This window comes from Geotrypetes seraphini, chromosome 15, assembly GCF_902459505.1.
Source record: "Geotrypetes seraphini chromosome 15, aGeoSer1.1, whole genome shotgun sequence".
NCBI lineage: Eukaryota > Metazoa > Chordata > Amphibia > Gymnophiona > Dermophiidae > Geotrypetes > Geotrypetes seraphini.
In genome coordinates this window covers 44,307,341-44,326,600 of record NC_047098.1, presented here as the reverse complement: position 1 = coordinate 44,326,600, position 19,260 = coordinate 44,307,341, and the positions used below count along the sequence as shown (strand labels likewise).

At 44.9% G+C, this 19,260-nt stretch overlaps 1 protein-coding gene across 1 annotated transcript in view; it reads right to left on the bottom strand.

Moving 5' to 3' along the window:
- The window catches only part of MED13 (mediator complex subunit 13), a 432,233-nt gene extending 417,284 nt beyond the window's left edge, over positions 1–14,949 (bottom strand). The window contains exons 1-2 of the mRNA XM_033922821.1: positions 14,140–14,949; positions 11,508–11,742 (exon numbers count right to left, since the gene is read on the bottom strand). Of these exons, the coding sequence (XP_033778712.1) occupies positions 11,508–11,742; positions 14,140–14,205 (301 nt within the window). The 5' untranslated portion in view covers positions 14,206–14,949. The remainder of the gene's footprint in view (positions 1–11,507; positions 11,743–14,139) is intronic.
- Positions 14,950–19,260: the final 4,311 nt, after the last annotated feature.

Genomic DNA, 19,260 nt, shown 5'->3' with positions numbered 1-19,260 from the left:
GTAAAACGAGAAGTGGAATGCGTAATTACCTGAACGGTTGGCCAGCATGGCGTTTTGGTAAAGGCGCTTTCCAAATTTATCCATGGCCTTTCCTTCTCTGCCAGGAGGAACAGAGGCGTAAACACTGGCACCTACAGACTTCTTCAGGGTTGATTCCACCAACAAGGATTCATGGGGAAGTTGTTGCTTGTCGAATCCTAGGATTGGAATGACTTTATAAAGAGATTCCAATTTTCTTGGGGCTCCCGGGATGGTTAAGGGAGTTTCCAAGTTCTTATAGAAAGTTTCCCTCAAGATATCATGGAGGGGCAACTTTAAGAACTCCTTAGGAGGATGATCAAAGTCCAAGGCATCTAAGAATGCCTTGGACTTTTTAGAATCAGACTCCAAAGGAATTGAAAGGGTGTCTGACATTTCCCTTAAAAATTTGGTAAATGAGGAGTGCTCTGGCTTAGTAGCAGGGTCTTGCACCGATAGATCCTCCTCTTCAGATGAATAATCTTCCTCGGTACCGAGGTGATCATCCGAGTCATCCCACAAGTCAGGGTCCCGTACCGATTGGAGACGGCCCTGAGAAAGTGGAGTCGAGGTGCCAACATGTTTAGTCTTGCGTACCGATTTCCCCGAACGGTTGGAGACGGTACCAGGGGAGTGTAGAACGGTACGGGGCTCAGAGAACGGTACCGGTTCAGAAGTGTCCGGAGCCGAACGTCGTTTCGGTTCCGCTGATAGAATAGGCATGGACATGGATTTGTGCGGTGCCGACAAAGTCGATGTCAATAAAAGGGGTTGATCGACGGTCGGCACCGAAGGCTCACTGGGTACCGACACTGGAGGATTCGGTGTCAACAGAGCCGGGAGCAATTGTTGTAGTTGCTGTTTAAGTTGGGCCTGGAGGATAGAGGCAATGCGCTCATCCAACGTAGGTCCCGATTGCACCGGTACCGGTCTTTTCTTGCTCGGTACCTTCGGTGCCGCTCGACGCTCGGGTGAAGTCGATGCCGATGACGAGGCAGTGACTTCAATGGGAGCGGAGCGTTTACGGGGCCGGCGCTCAGTCTGCAGGACTTGGCTCACTGCATGCTCGACTGGTGGCCCTAGGACAGTAGGGGAAGGCTTCTTAGCCGGCTTACCTACAGGGATCGACGTCGGCGATGTATCTGTCGGTGCCGAGACAGTCGGTGCCGATTTAGAGGAAGTTGCCGATGTCGATACTGGTGCAACTTCCATGTCGGTGCCGAACAGAATTCGTTGCTGAATCTGTCGGTTTTTTAAAGTTCTTTTTTGTAAAGAACTACAGCGGGTGCAGGTGTCAGCCCTATGGTCCGGACCCAGACACTGAAGGCACCACTTGTGCGGGTCGGAGAGAGATATAGGGCGCGCACACCGCTGACACTTTTTGAAACCCGGTGACGGGGGCATGAAGGGAAAAACCGCTGTAGCAAAATCGAAGCCGGAGGCTTCGATGGTGCCAACAGGCCCCGCCGGGGTAGTCAATAAAAAGAGAAAAAAATAAAACAATTTTTTTTTTTTTTTTTACAAACGGTAAAAGAACAAGAAAGAAATAAAATGAAGAGAAAAATACGCGCGAGCGGGAAGGCAAGTGAACAGTTTAGGAAAAAACTTCCAACAGCCGTTGGAAACACGCGTCTTCTTAGCTCCGCGGAATTAAGAAAACTGGGGACCGCGCGCCTCTGTCGGGCGGGAAGGCACTCGCGCACGCGCGGTGCGGCCTAGCTAGAACTTTCTAAAGTTCTTAGAGTGCAATCACTCTAAAATTGTCCGTACCGGGGCTCCGTCGGTGCCGTCACCCATCAGTCAAGAATATGCTGCCTGCTTGTCCTGGGATAAAATAAGAGTTCACTGCCTAACACCCTCAAACTAATAACTGATTAGTAACAATCCCTATGTTGGGAGAAAAAGGCCTCAGTTGAGCTTCATAGACCAAAATCCCCCCCCCCCCCCCAAAAAAAAAAACTTCTGCTAATTTTAGTTATATGGTTTTAGAAATGATTCTTCAATTGATATCAAACATTCTTCAGTAAGAGATGCAGGCAGTATGTCCCCAAACATTCAGTATAGCAGCAGAAAAATATCAAAATCAACTTAGCTTGCTTAAATTCACAGCCGTGTTCCTCATCAGCTATTTCCAGCGGCATCTTCTGCTACAAACCGCAGAGGCAAATGCAGAGAGTTGAAATCTTTTGGATAACTGCTTTAGCTGGCTCAGAGACTCTGCAGCAGAAGATTCCTGAGGAAGCCGGATTGCTGCTACCCTTGAGGGTCTGGAATTCAGCTTCTTATCTAACAGCCTAAATTTGTCTTCCATGACCTCCCTCCCACATTTTCCTATGTTATTGGTACCCCACATGTACCAAGACAGCAGGCTCCTCCCCAGCACTATCTAAAATATTATCCAGGTGACATGCGAGATTTTCCACCTTTACACCAGGTTTTTTGTTCTTGTTTTTGCAGGAGCGGAGAGGCAGAGGGAAGGCAGGAGGAAACAGCCAGAGCAGGCTGTTAGACCGGGGTCGCGGCGAGAGTTAGCTCCGCCCACCCCCACCCGCGTCAGAGGTTACATCGGACCCGGGCTCCCCCTATAAGAAGAAGGGAGCCAGGGCACGAGGTAAACCTCGGCAGCGTTTTTGTTTTTTGTTCTTGTTTTTGCAGGAGCGGAGAGGCAGAGGGAAGGCAGGAGGAAACAGCCAGAGCAGGCTGTTAGACCGGGGTCGCGGCGAGAGTTAGCTCCGCCCACCCCCACCCGCGTCAGAGGTTACATCGGACCCGGGCTCCCCCTATAAGAAGAAGGGAGCCAGGGCACGAGCTAGCTGCACGCCGGACACCACTCATACACACCGAGGAACCAAAGGAGCAGGGAAAAAGAAATGGAGGCTGCAGGAACCCAGCGGAGCTACCCAGTGTACTGCATCGAGTGTCATATGTATGACTACCTCCCCTCCGGGAGGCAGGCGTGCATATGCGGTCGATGTCAGGAACTGGATAGCCTGAGGAAGGAGGTCGGGAGACTGCAGGCCAGGGTCCAGGAGCTGGAAGGACTGTGCACCTTAGAGGAACCATGCTGGACAATGGAGGATACCACCGGAGAGAGTCACGTCACGGAGCAAGTAAGAGAGCTCGAGAAATTCATCGAGGAGGCCTGCAGGATGGTGGCGGCTCAGGACAAACAGCACATCGAAATGGAACCAACAATTGGACAGAATCCACCAGACGCCATGAGAGTAGGACCTTGCGGAGGAGCTGGACAGACAGAGGAGATAGTGACCCAACCGAACCCAGAGGAAATTCTAACGGATCGCGACACGGACCTGAGACCAGAGAGACAACCAAGGAAGGGGAAGTCTGCAATTGTAGTGGGAGACTCAATCCTGAGAGAAGTGGACAGTCACATAGCAGGAGGGAGAGAGGACCGACTAGTGACATGTCTCCCGGGGGCAAGAACGAAGGACGTCATTGACAGAATAGAGAGAATCCTTGACGGAGCTGAAACAGAGGAGACAGCGGTGATAATCCACGTTGGAACCAACGACATCAGCAGGAGGAGCTACAACAGGACTACACTAACTGAACAGTTCAGGATCCTGGGGAGGAAACTGAAGCTGAGGACAAGGAGGATAGCCTTCTCGGAGATCCTGCCAGTACCGAGGGCAGATGCTAAGAGACAGACCGAGCTGCAAGCAGTAAACGGTTGGCTGAGGAGATGGTGCGAAGAGGAGGGTTTCCACTTTGTACGGAACTGGACAACTTTTTGGGGGAAGAACAAGCTCTACAGGAGGGACGGACTGCACCTGAGCACGGCTGGGACGAGGTTGCTGGCACGCAACGTCCAGAGCAGCATAGACTTGGCTTTAAACTGAGGAGAAGGGGAAAGCCGACAGTCGACCTGACCTCGACACATCGGACCAAAGTATCAAACAAGGATACTGAACCAGAAATTTGTGAAAGAGGGCTCGGGACTGAGAGGGAACTTTTGGAAAAAGGACACAAGGATGCAATGCAGGGAGCCAATGCACAAACGAACCTAGCAAACAGAATTAAGAGAGAGCAAAAGGAGCCAGAGGGACATCCAAACATGGGGGAGCAGGCTGAGGACAACATAGACACACCGCAGGATGGGGATGAACACAACAAAGCTCCGGGGCTGGCAACCCATGAGGAGGTTGGCAGGAGCGCCAAACCACGAGGAAAACCAGCGGAAAAGGCAAACAACCAGGACTTAAATTGCCTATACACTAATGCTAGGAGCCTAAGAGCCAAAATGGGAGAACTAGAAGTCATAGCCAGTACAAAGGACCTGGACATAATAGGAGTCACAGAAACGTGGTGGACTGACGACAACAAATGGGATGTGGCCATACCAGGGTACAAACTCTACAGGAGGGACAGGACACACAAGAAGGGTGGAGGAATAGCGCTTTATATAAAGGACTCCATACCTTCAACCAGGATAGAAACAACAGTAAGGGCGGACGACTTGGAATCACTATGGATTAAGCTACCTGGAGGAGCTGGAGCAGACATAAAATTGGGCCTGTACTATCGCCCACCTGGACAAACGGAAGCACTTGACCAGGACCTGGAGGCTGAGCTGAGGCAGATATGCAAAAGCGGAAGCATGATGGTGATGGGAGACTTCAACTACCCTGGGATAGACTGGAGTATTGGACACTCAAACTGCACAAGGGAGACCAAATTCCTGGAAACCACGAGGGACTGTTTCATGGAACAGCTGGTCACGGAACCAACACGGGGGGATGCAACTCTCGACCTAATCCTCAATGGGCTAGGGGGACCTGCAAAGGAGGTGGCGGTGCTAGAACCCCTAGGAAACAGCGATCACAACATGATCCAGTGCAAGCTGGAAATTGGACCATCAAAGGTGAAAAGATCCACAGCGACAGCACTCAACTTCAAAAAAGGGAATTATGATGGCATGAGGAAACTGGTGGGAAAGAAACTCAATGGTAGCGAAAGGAAGATGGAGTCTGTAGAAAAAGCCTGGTCCCTACTCAAGGGCACGGTGCAAGAGGCACAGAACCTGTACATCCCCAGATTCAGGAAGGGGTGCAAAAAAAACCGGACAAAAAACCCAGCGTGGATAACAACTGCAGTGAAAAAGGCGATAAGTGACAAGAAAGCATCGTTCAAAAAATGGAAAAAGGACCAAACAAAGGACAACCAAAAGGAACACAAAGAACACCAAAGGAAGTGTCACCGTGTGGTTAAAAAAGCTAAAAGGGAATATGAGGAGAGACTGGCGGGGGAAGCAACAAACTTCAAATCGTTCTTCAGATATGTGAAGGGGAAGCAACCGGCAAGGGAAGAAGTGGGGCCATTGGATGATGGAGACAAAAAAGGAGTGGTAAAAGAAGAAAAAGAGATAGCAGACAGGTTAAATAAGTTCTTCACGTCAGTCTTCACGAGAGAGGATACATCCAATATTCCGGAACCGGAAGACATCGTAAATGGGGATCGGGATGAAAAGCTGGTCCAACTAGAGGTAAGCCAAGAGGATGTCCTCAGGCAGATAGACAGACTAAAGAGCGACAAATCGCCAGGTCCGGACGGCATTCACCCAAGGGTACTCAAGGAACTAAGGAACGTAATAGCAGAGCCACTTCGCCAAATATGTAACCTATCCCTAAAAACTGGAGAGATCCCGGAGGATTGGAAAATTGCAAATGTCACACCCATCTTCAAGAAGGGTTCAAGGGGGGACCCGGGGAACTACAGGCCGGTGAGCTTGACCTCGGTCCCGGGAAAAATGATGGAAGCACTGATTAAGGACAGTATCTGTGAACACATTGAAAACAATGGACAGCTAAAGTCGAGCCAGCACGGCTTCTGCAAGGGTAGGTCATGCCTCACAAACTTATTGTACTTCTTTGAGGGGGTAAACAGACAGGTGGATAAAGGGGAATCCATTGACATCATTTACCTTGACTTTCAAAAAGCCTTTGACAAGGTACCGCACGAAAGACTGCTTAAAAAGCTGTGGAGACACGGGGTGCAAGGGGAGGTCCACCGATGGATCAAAAACTGGCTGGCAGACAGGAAACAGAGGGTTGGAGTGAAGGGCCATTACTCAGACTGGCATGGGGTCACGAGCGGAGTTCCGCAGGGGTCGGTGCTGGGACCGCTCCTGTTCAATATATTTATTAATGACCTGGAGGCGGGAACAAATTGCGAAGTTATTAAATTTGCGGATGACACCAAACTCTACCGCAGGGTTGAAACCATGGAAGACTGCGAAGATCTGCAAAGGGACCTAACGACGCTAGAAGAATGGGCCAAAAAATGGCAAATGAACTTTAATGTAGGGAAATGCAAGGTCATGCATGTAGGGAAAAAGAACCCGATGTTCAGCTACAAAATGGGAGGATCACTGCTAGGGGTAAGTAACCTTGAAAGAGACCTGGGAGTGATGGTGGACACGTCTTTAAAGGCGTCGGCACAGTGCGCCACAGCCTCAAGAAAAGCAAACAAAATGTTGGGTATCATTAAGAAGGGTATCACGACCAGGACAAAGGAGGTCATCCTGCCACTGTATCGTGCAATGGTGCGACCGCATCTGGAGTACTGTGTCCAATATTGGTCGCCGTACCTCAAAAAGGACATGGCGGTACTTGAGGGAGTCCAGAGAAGAGCAACTAAACTGATAAGAGGTATGGAAAACCTCTCATATACTGACAGACTGAAAAAGCTGGGGCTGTTTTCCCTGGAAAAGCGGAGACTTAGAGGAGACATGATAGAAACCTTCAAGATCCTGAAGGGTATAGAAAGGGTAGACAGGGACAGATTTTTCAGATTACGGGGAACCACAAGTACAAGGGGGCACTCGGAAAAATTAAAAGGAGACAGGTTTAAAACAAATGCCAGAAAGTTCTTTTTCACCCAGAGGGTGGTGGACACATGGAACGCGCTTCCGGAGGCTGTGATAGGCCGGAGCACGTTACAAGGATTCAAAGAAGGTTTGGATAGGTTCCTAGAGGATAAAGGAATTGAAGGGTACAGATAAGAGTAGCGGTAGGTTATAGGGATAGACTGGGACCATTGCTCAGGCAATGGGCCTGATGGGCCGCCGCGGGAGCGGACCGCTGGGCGAGATGGACCTCTGGTCTGCCTCAGCGGAGGCAACTTCTTATGTTCTTATGTTCTTAAAGCAGGTGCAGGGCTGTGGAGTCAGAAGCAATTTTTGGGCTACTAGAGTTGAAGTCTGTGAAAATGTGCTGACTCCAACTCCGACTCTTAATAGAGTTAAATTATATGTCATGCAAATATAATAATTAAATTTCTTATTTCACAGATAATTTGATTAACCGATTTTTTTAGGATATGTTTTACTTTTAGACTACATTTTGATATTAAGTTATTTGATGATTACAAAACGTAATATATTTTATGATATTTATATTGGTGAAAGTGGCACCTAGAACATAACATAAGAACATAAGCAGTGCCTCTGCTGGGTCAGACCAGAAGTCCATCATGCCCAGCAGTCCGCTCACGCGGCGGCCCATCAGGTCCAGGACCTGTATAGTAATCCTCTATCTATACTCTTCTATCCCCTTTTCCTTCAGAAAAGTGTCCAATCCCTTCTTGAACTCCAATACCGTACCCTGTCCTATCATGCCCTCTGGAAGCGCATTCCAGGTGTCCACCACCCGTTGGGTGAAGAAGAACCTCCTAGCATTGGTTCTGAATCTGTCCCCTTTTAATTTTTCCGAATGCCCTCTCGTTCTTGTAGTTTTTGAAAGTTTGAAGAATCTGCCCCTCTCCACTCTCTCTATGCCCTTCATGATCTTGTAAGTCTCTATCATATCCCCTCTAAGTCTCCGCTTCTCCAGGGAGAAGAGCCCCAGTTTCTCCAATCTTTCAGCATATGAAAGGTTTTCCATACCTTTTATCAAACGTGTCGCTCTCTTCTGAACCCTCTCGAGTATCGCCATATAGAATGTTGTTTAAGTTGTAACTGAGTCTTGAAAGGATGGGATCAGACAGAGTTTGCGGGAGCAGGAATGAGGACAGATTTTATCCCCCCCCCCCAGTTCAATGTAGAGAAATGCAAAGTCTTGCACGTAGGAAACAGAAACCCGAGGTACAGCTACACGATGGGAGGGCTGTTACTGAGTGAGAGTACCCAAGAAAGGGACTTTGGGGTAATAGTGGACAAACCAATGAAGCCGTTGGCACAGTGCGCAGCGGCCGCTAAGAAAGCGAATAGAATGCTAGGTATAATCAAGAAGGGCATTACAACCAGAACAAAAGAAGTTATCCTGCCGTTGTATTGGGCGATGGTGTGCCCGCATCTGGAGTACTGCATCCAATATTGGTCGCCGTACCTAAAGAAGGGTACAACTGTCATTTTATAAATCACACATACAGAAAAAGGATCAACAAAACCCCTGTTTCCCCTCAAATATCCCCTCCACCATCGGGAAAAACTGAATACTACATAGAAAATTCATACTAACAGCTTACCTTGGACACACACACACAAACAACACAAATGCTAAATCCGTATTGGCTGACCAAAAATGACAAACATAAATTAAACCAAAATCCTAAGAAGCCACACCATGATTGTAGTACAACACTACATAGACATATAAATAAAGGAGTCAGAGTCAAATTAGAGATACCATAATAAAGGAGTCAGAGTTGAAGGTTTTATGTACCGACTCCACAACTCTGGGCAGGTGATACTTGAATTTACCAGTCACACAGCTATCTACATACCTAATGATCACGTCTCCAACTACAACGGCCTTGCTAACCCTTCCCTTCTAGGCAGAAGACCCTAGAGAGACAGTCTCAGTGCGAGAGGATATTGCATCCCCTGAAAGGCAGGTCCTGGCTACAGGATCACTTCTTGCCGGTTCATAGACAAAACCGCGCGCCGAAGAAAAAGAGTGTTTTTAGGGGCTCCGACGGGGGTTTTTGTTGGGGAACCCCCCTCCCACTTTACTTAATACAGATCGCGGTGGCGTTGGGGGGGGTTTGGGGAGTTGTAACCACCCTTATTATACTGGAAACTTAACTGTTTCCCTGTTTTTTAGGGAAAAAGTGAAATTTTCAGTAAAATGTGGGGGGTTGCAACCCCCCAAACCCCCCACAATGCCCCCACAACGCGGGGCAATCTGTATAAAGTAAAGTGGGGGGTTCCCCCCAACACCCCCCCGTCGGAGCCCTTTAAAACAGTCATTTTCTTCGGCGCGCGCCTCCACATTGCACTCAGTTGTCTGTGCGCGCCTTTGTCCCGGCGCGCTTTTGACCTGACACCCTTCTTGCCTCTCCACAGCGATGTTCTCCCTTCAGGAGACCTTTCTCCTCCATGGCAGCATAGAGGTGGAACTTCTCTACTGTGTCCCTGTAGGCCTCTTCTGTAAACCCTTCTGTATGCCATTCTAGTCTCCAGAAATCAAACCTATTGCCCAAGTGCTAGGAGCTCTTTGAACAGAACACATAAATGACCTCTCACCAAAATGGCGATAACCCCCATCTCCCTTGTTGGACTACTGACTGCCATCTTATTATTCAACTGAAACACAGGTAATCAAACTTCCTTACTGACATGAAATGCTAAAACCACCTTCAGCAGAAACGAGGGCACAGTGCATAAAGATACCCCTGCCTCCATGAATATGAGTAAAGGATAAGGAAAGGAGACCTTAGCTTAAAATCAGCTTAACATTTTCATTAAATATTCAGTGCAAATGTTGCTGTGAACTAGTATGGGGAAGTCTTCATTGTTGGAAAGCTTATTAGTTGCAAGTCAAGTCATATTGCAGAATACCAAACATGCTTGGAGATCTTCCATAAGCTCTGGAAAACTTCCTCCGCATGGGCCTAAGAGTTCGTTCATCCGTCAACCAAGCACATTTACTGTATATTGCGCCTTATCTATATTTATTCTAAGCAAGTCACAGAAGAATATCCATAAATTAAAACCATAAACACATTATTAAAACAATTGTATATAATCATAATACAAAATCAACCGCTATAATTTAGTTAGCATACAAAATATATAAACCTCCCCAAACTGGTGACCACAAACATCATCCGTAAAAGCCAATTAAGTTTTTAGCTGTTTCCTACAAAGAAGATAGGAATGTAGTTTTCATAATTCTAGAGGAAGACCATTCCACCTAATTGGGCCAACATGAGAATACATGTGTGAATGACTGTCCTCCAGACAAACCTGGTAAAAAAGGGAACCTTCAACATATTTTATTTGAGAGCTTTAGAAGGACAATAAACTTAGAGGGACATCACCATATAATGCACTTTAAGCAACATGTTAACCTGAGGGCTCCTTTTATGAAGCCATGTTAGTGGTTTAACGCGCATAATTTAGCACGTGCTAATTTGCCGGCCGTGCTAGCCACTACTGCCTCCTCTTGAGCAGGCGGTAGTTTTTCGGCTAGCGCGGGGGTTAGCGCGCGCTAAAAAGTCACGTGGAATAAAGCCGCTAACGCAGCTTCGTAAAAGGAGCCCTGAATTTGCCAAACAGGTAACCAATGAAATTTAATAAACTGAAACATAATATGATCAATCCTAGTCAATCCTCCAAGTATACATGCAGCAGATTTTTGAACTACTTATAAAGTCTGTAATGAAGTTTGATGCAAGCCACAAAAAAGGGCATTACAGTAGTCCAAATGCATAATAACCAAACTTTACATAATATGCTACAAGTTGTCCACGAATAGAAGTTTCATTATATCTTGTCATCAAAGCAGAAAATCAATGCAGTAGGAAATATATTAAAAACGCCAAGGGAAAGCTGTACCTGCTAAGCAGGGGCAGATGGATACAATCAACAGTGAAACTTTAGTTGGCAAAATGGCAAAACCAGTGCATGTTACAATTATAGCATCCTTACAAGAAAAAAAATTAAGACCACTTAAAAAACAAAACTCTCTCTTATAGAACACTAAATTCCCTAAGAGTAAAAGTCCCATTTCCAGTTTGGGATTCTAGGCTCTAATATGTCAAGACTGGCTGGGAACCCATACCACAAGCATATGGCAACAGCATCCAACTGCCTACAAACTATTTACGCTGCTTATGAAGCTGGGTTTTTTTTTTAACATTTGGAGCATAATTTCTGGACCTATCCATGGAGTTAAAAAATGGTTGAAAAAATAAGAAATATGGAGGGGTGCTTTTTTTAGCCTAAGAGTGGTTATGTATCCTAAAGTAAATATGTATATATGTTAAACACAAATATTTGTCACCTCTCTAATAGTGCTCCAACTTTAACTACTGTATACTATGAATTACTGTAAAATTTTACCTTCTACAAAAGGATGGGAAACATCTACATAAAAAATAACTTCCTAGAATGGACACAGTTAAAGAAAAATAGAAACCAGAGTGAGAAACTGGACACAGTTAAAGATAAACAGAAACCGGAGTGAGATTAATAGTAAAACATACAACTACTGACTAAAATAACGTAAAATTTCACCTTTTCTTACCTATCAAATCATGATGAATAAGATCAGAAAAGTTGGGGTCCTCTCCCCACCAAAATATCCACAGCTCCCTGCGCCCAGGTCTCTGGTCTCGCTGCCAAACACTCAGCACATCTGCCTTCAAACAGCAACTGAAACTGCTTAGGATGGGATCCTCTTCCGTCACAGGAAAGAGAATGGGAGCAGACGTTGAACCCTGCCATACATACCGCTTCCATTTAATTCCAGTTAAATCAGCCTGAAAAATAAAACACAGCTTTAGCAAATTTTATATAGTTTTACAAAATGCTTTTAAGTATGGTATACAATGTTGTATTACCAATATACTGTACAAAAATTTTGCACATCGGTCATGCAGATAATTCAGAGAGATGACTAATCTTAGAAGCCAAACTTTCTAACATGACAGCATGGATCAACTGCAGGGACATGCCAGGTAAAGACAGACAGTGACAAGAAGAAAGTTGGAGAAATAATTACCATTTTATTTTGAACACAAATAGGGAAGAGAGGACTGATACAGATATAGACTGATACAGATAAAAATAACCAAAATGGAACAGAAGAACAACAGAAGAGATATTTGTAAAATATCGAACAGCTTAAACTGAGACCTAAGTATGAACAGCCAGCCAATTGCATACAACCTAAGAAATATACAGTAGTGGTTTTGTTTTTTATAGATGAAGGCAGCACAGAACTAGTTGGAAAGAAAAGTACAGAAATTAGGCCTTAAGAAGACAGTCCAGGCACGAAATACAAATATAACTGGGAGAAGTGAAAATAGCAAGAAATAAAAGAATGAGTAAGAGGCTACAGAATAGCAGCAGCTCTGAGTTTTTATCAAATGTTGGGTGGGCTGTGATTGCAGCTGAATTTCATAGAGCAACTAAGACATTGAAATATTTGTTAGAAAAGATGGAGATAATCAAAAGAAAAACAAAGCTCCTAGCAGAGCTAAATGGCAACTAAAAGGAGGAAATAAACAGAAACAGTGGTACCAAAGGGAACAGAATTTCAGCTGTGCCCAGATTTATTGATGCAGGAAAAGAATAGTCTAGCCATCTCTCAAAATTAATAAACTAGCCACATATACCCTTTCTGAATGCAAACTTATTTTAACATTAGTGTACCAATAATTTCATAATCTATAAGAGAAATAGCTACAGCAAATCAACACTACCCAATTGCAATGATTATATAATTAGTGAGGGGGAAAAAACTATTAGGCTAGACTCAAGAATCTTCAGTTCAAATGGTTTTGAGCACTCATAAAGGCTATGCCAAGCATGAAATCCAGTGGTCAGCAGCTTATATATGTTTTTTAAAAAGTCCACAATTTTGAACATCACTAAGTGAAATAGTAGCAGCTTCTTTATACTGAATAAAAGTTTACTGTTTTACTAAATGTCAACTTCAAGGCAAAATAATTGCTCTATGAAAAGCTGACAACATGCTATATCTTTTTTAAACAATTTTTTATGGCGACTACAGGAAAAAACTTAAAACACTGTGAACCAACAGTATTCCTTTCATCAGGAAAGGCCTCCAAAACCATATTTTTCTTTGCTGCAAACCACAGTTTAGGGCTTAAACTCGAAAATATTCCTCCAGTTTGACAGCTAGAGGGGAGGGGGGAACCTATTTACATCACAGAATTACTTGGAAGAAAGCAATATAAAGATTTCTAGATTTAGCACCGTTATCACTTAGTAACAACTGGTATTCCAAACACCATCCTGCCTTCAAGAGATATGGCAGGGGAAGAAAAGTCCTTTCCTTCATTAACTAAAACTTGCAGCTCAGAAGCGAAAAGGTTACATTTAAACATTTTAGTTCTACTATTCCAACCTTCTGAACTACTCCCTGCACAAAGTTAAAAATTAGCTTCATATGCAAACCTACACTGATGGCCTATTAGAAATTTTTTTGCTATGGCCCCTTCTTCCCCCCCTCCCCCGTTAAAAAGAAGCTGCAACAGTTGCTAGAGTCTCATCTTTCCACAATGCTTCAGCGAACAAGACCTCAGGCCTTCCCCACCAACTGCAAACTCAGCATATCCAGTTTCTTAGACATGTCCACAGTTTTCCAACAAATCCAAATTTAAAAAAGAAAAATCAGTGACATTTTCCTAGATGCCAACTGAATGCAAATGTTTTGCAATACCAAAATCGATCATATATATTTTAGCCAATGGGTTTAAAGACGTTAATTTCTCAACATCTACAGATCATACATTATATAAAGCTGGTATAGAGTCTCCAGTAAGACAAAAACACGACCCCACTTGATATTTTTAAGGAATGCATTTGTGTTTGGCTACCAAAACACTGAAAATGTCAGGGGAGATGAGAGAAGGGACACGACGAGAGGTAAAGTAGCAGACTGGGAAAAGTTACTGGTTTTCGTGGGTGGGGGTGCCAAAAAGGAATTGGTATTTCCTCTCGCCCCTTCCTAGTCTCTCACCCAACACAACATACAGTAATAAGTTTAAAAAATGCAATTTTAACAAAGCCCAGGCCTTAAAGGCCCCGACAAGGCCATGAAGAGAGAAAATGGCTGCTTTTGCTTCTCATTCCCTTTCTTTTTAGTTTTTTTGTTGTTTATTTGGGGAGGGGGGTGTTAATTCACTTACCAGACAAAAAAGATTGGAATGGCAATCCTCCAGACTGGCCCCGTTCGGTACGAAACATGAACTCATCCTCACAAACCAAGCCAACTCGCCATTATGCCAGTCCCGAAGAAAAAGAAAAGAGCCCGAGAGGAGCCGGCCGAGGCAAGGAGACGAGCCGGGGGCAGCAGGGGCCGTACGATCCCGCTTCACATCTTGAGGGAAGGGGAGAGGGAAGGGGGGAGGGAGGGAGGGAAGGGGGCGGCGGGCCGAAAGAACAGCGACAATAATTTACGATATTTAAAATAAGTTGGAAGGGAGGCCCACCCTCTCTCCCTTGTTTTTCTTAAAAATTCGTTTAAGCAAAATAGGACGGGAACGCGGTGGGGAGGAGGCACCCGGCACTGCGGTGCCAGCCCGGTCGGTGCCTCTCGGCAATTCCCCGGCCCCACTCCCCTCAGAGTTCCTGCTGCTGCCGCCAGTGCCAGTGCCGCTGCTGCTGCTGCTCCTCCTCCGCCACCCGTCGGCCCGCGCCGCCTCCGTCGCTGCCGCCCCTCCGCGCTCCGGAGGCCCCGGGCATTTCCTCCCGAGCACCGGCAGCGCACGGAACGCCCTCACTCTCACAGCCGCTTGCTTTCCCGTCAGGGCTTTCTCGGGTATTTTTCTTTCATTTGAAATTCACGGATTCCTTTCTTTAATGGCGGCCGTAGGGACAGCTCGGCCTTTTGCACCGATTGGCTGCCGGCGGGTCACGTGGGGTGTTAAAAGGTATAACGAAGGGCTGGTTTGGGGACGGAGTTGGAGAGATGCGCTGGCAGTTGACGGCCTGCAGGAGGCAAATGAGAGGACAGAGAGGCGCTGCAGAGTCCTGTATTTCTGTTGTTACTTTAGCGCCATCTAGTGGTGGCGAGGTACGGCGGCGATCCTGGATTCACGGCGCGCAGGATTTTTGTATTGGATAGTCACGGTCCTAATGCTACATAAACGGTGAATTGATAAGTAAAACCATCTATAGTATCTGTTTAATACAAAATAGTTTATTAAGTTAAAAGCCCACATTCATGCAGATTTCATAAATTGCAAATCCTCCTTCCACTCCGCTCTTGCACTTGCCAAACAAGAGTACCATATTCATTTAACAAACTCTCTCGCTCTTGCCTCTCACCCTCCCTGACTTTTTGCCACACTGCCTTTCTCAACGAGCCTCTACAAACCCCCACTTTGTTTTCTTCCCAGGTTATGTCTGGTACTTCCATGTCAAAGTTTATAAGGTTAACCTTGAGTTCTCTGCTAAGTTACCTTCGTTTCCTCTTCCCCCACCACCAATTCATTCTTAAAATCTTCCTTCAATTACTACAGAATACGTCTGCTGAGTTTATTTTGGGGACTAAGAAATGTAATAGGGGTCATCCCTTCTCCGACCAAACTTCATTGGTTACCAATTCCTGCCTGGTGTAACTTTAAGGTGTGTACAATTTTCCTAGTTCTTCATGAGATGGCACCATCTTATTTACCTGCTTTAGAATTGTTAATGAGTAATCGTCTCTCCAAAGGATTTACAACTCTTGTTTCCATCTACCCGCAAATTCCATTACGTTTGGGTTACTCTGCCATATTCGCTGCTACAACCACCTTATTCCACTCTTATTACGCCTTCATTGGTTGCCGTACAGCAGTGGTCTTTGCTAACCTTTAAGCGAGGGTCATGTTAGGTTCAAAAGGGCTGAAGGAGAGCCTACAAGTATTTTCCTGCTTGGAGCCATGATGCCAATATCGCTTCTCGATTTTTATTCCTACCAGAAGACCTTGCCTTGGTCACACAATGAACCCTTTGCAAATACAGGGCACAAACAAAATGTCCTAATGTGCACAATCGAAACCCATAATACTAGACTCTGCATGCAGCACACTACCAGAAAAACAGAGAAATGCATTTCTTCCTGAACAGTGCAAAGTAAAGAGAGCAGGTAAATTTTCAAAACTGACCTATTTTAATTATTGAATTCAAAATAAAATCATTTTCCTACCTTTGTTGTCTGGTGATTTTATTTTTCTAATCATCTTTTCCCGGGCTCTGGTTGCACTTCCTTCTGTCTGTGCTCTTGATTGTTTCCAGGTCTTTCTTATCCATTTGCTGTTTTCCTCTCCTACATTTTTTGCCCAACATCCATCTTTAGCATTAACCTTTAACTTTCTTCTATTTTTCTGCTTCCTTCTCAATTTGTCTACTTTTCCATGTCTTCCCCTCCTCTCATCTATGTGCACCATCTCTCTGCTCTCTCTCTCTCCCCCTCTCTGCTCTTCCTCTCCATCCATGTGCATCTTCTCCTCCTCTCTGCTCTGCTGTTCCCCTCCTCTCCATCCATGTATACCATCCCCTCCCTCTTTCTGCCCTTCCCCTTTCCTCATCTTTCTTCCCACAGAGGTCTGGCATCTTCTTCCCCTTTCCCTCCCTCCCTGCATTTTTTCACTTTGGGCCAAAAGCAAAACTGTCTGAAAACTTGTGACCAAAACCAAAACTCACCTGGCTTCAGTTAAACCCAATACCAAAATCTCAAGTTGGTTGTGTGAATATAAAAAATTGAGGGCTGCTGGGGATTCAGAGCTTGCAGTCTGCTTCCCTCTGCTAAGCCCACAGTATCCAACTCAAAATATAATTTAAATAAGACCGTATTTTATCTCCAAGCAAAATAGCCTCTCTACACATGGACCACAGCTACTAAAAACAGGAATCAGGGCAGCTTCTGGATTATAGCACAAGCCTTCTTGTTACCTCTTATCAATTACTGCTCCATATACAGTAATATCCCTTTAAAACTCCTGAAATAATTGCAACTCCTACAAAACACTGCAGCAAGACTGATTTATAAAGTAAATAAATTTGACAAGGTAGCCCCACTGTTAAGGGAATTACACTGGCTACCTGTCCAAAGCAGAATCAAATTCATAATTGTCTGCTTGGTCTACAAATCACTAACAGGACAAAGTCAAGAGACAATCAGCAACAGATGCCTACTTTTTCAAACTCGAAATAAAGTAAGAATTAGCATGAAATATATCTTATCATTCCCTATGATAAAAAAAGTGAATTTCAAAAATCATCATCACCTATCCTTTGAATACCAAGAGCAAAAAAATTGGAACATTGGAAAATTGGATGCTAGTTGCATCAACCTACACCATATTTGAAAGAACATGAAGACATACTTATTTGAAAGATGGTCCTCCAATTAATCACCTCCATCCCTAACTCTAAGGGTTCCTTTTATCAAGCCGCGCTAGCGGGGTTAACGCGCGTGACTTTTCATCACGCGCTAACCCCTGCGCTGGCTAAAAATTACTGCCTGCTCAAGAGGAGGCGGTAGTGGCTAGCGCGGCCGGCGGTTTAACGCGCACTATTACGTGCGTTAAACCGCTAGTGCGGCTTGATAAAAGGAGCCCTAAGACATCTTAACATTCTTTATCTACCTCATTTTATGTAATCCGCTCTGAATGTGCAAGGAATAGAGTGGAATATAAATCACCTTTAGAATAGCATAGCATAGCAAGACTTAAGGGACACCATTGGCATGGAGTTGTGGGACTTGACACCCGAGTTTGATTATGTTTAAAAAAATTTTTTAAACAGATTCAACCATAATAAAGACAAAAATGCAATAGAAACTATCTACCATGAAGGACTTAACTCTTATATCCTCCACAGCGACTGCCAGACACCATAACCCCCACCCCCCTTCTCTGTTCCCCCAAATCAGAACCCTCCCAACCCCGTTTCCCCCCCCCCAATGGAAACAATGCACAGACTGAGGTCAGAATCCTGAGTTTGATTAAATGCTGTTGCCAAAGGAGTCAACTTTTAAAAATGATTAGGAGTGCACAACTCAGCACAAGTTGCCATGTCTGTAAAAAGAAAAACAAAGTATACAGAGTCATGGGCACAACTGGCCAGACCATATATAGATATAGAGCACAGTGGAGAATACACACATTGGAAGGATTCCTGGCTAAAAGAAGAGCTAGGGAAGCGCTGAATATCTCACTTGTCTCTTCCTCCTCAACCTCACCTCATCCCCATCAATTTACTCCACCCCACTTTTCAACTCTTCCCTTCCACCCACAGCCTATCTAAATCACAGACATATCCCTTCTAGTCCAGCCTGGCTTATCCAAACTATCCATACTCAGGCAAGATGATTGTTTTATTTTTGTAAAGAAGGAACATGATGTTCCTTTCCATTTCGCTTTCAGTCTGAGACAGGATTTTAGATCCTCTCCTTTACAAAACTTTTTCAGATCATAGCATCATATACTGGCAAAATTTCCTTTGCTCCCCCTTGACCCTTCAGTAAGATAACTTGTATATTCTAGTGACCATATGGCTAGAGGAGAATGGCAAAATACCAGTTATTCCATACCCTTGACCCAGCCCAGTTAGATAGAAATTTTTACTTTTGTGTCTAGTTTATCTTACATCCTCTATCTTTGCATTTTCTTGCTCTTCTCTCGTGCCTTCATGTTCTTTGTCTTTTATGAGAGTTATTTTCCAGTCTTCTAAATTTTTCATTGGCCTTTGCTTCATATATTTGACTCTCCATAGCCTGTCTCTCTACTTTCTCTCATCTTAATTCTAATGTCATCCTCTCATGCCTCATCTCACCCTTGTCATCATCATGTCTCTTCCCTCCATTATGACCCCTCTTTCATCTCCTTTTTCTCGGCCCCTCTTTTCCCAATCCCACAGCTACTCACATCTTTTAGTTCTTTCCTTTGCATCTTGTGTCCTCTCAACCAAATCATGTCTCCTCTCAGCTCCATTTGCCCCATCACAGCTCAAGTTCTCTCCCCGATCTCCTTATTCTCACAGCCTGTTTCTTCTCCACTCAGTTATATTCCCATTTGCTGTCCCCATCACTAATCCTCCCTTCCCTTCACATTCCCTTACATCAACATTCCTTCTCCTAACCAATAACCCCTTTAAATTCCCTTTATCCCTTCCTAGCCTCCTCTATTCCTTTCTCTACAGTTCCATTACAGTGTCTGTCTTGATCACCCCGCTCTTCTCCCCCTTACAGTTCCTGTTTTTTTCCAGCCTTTCACAACAACATTGTCTCCCAGGCAGTAATCCCTTCCTACTCCTTGCCAGTG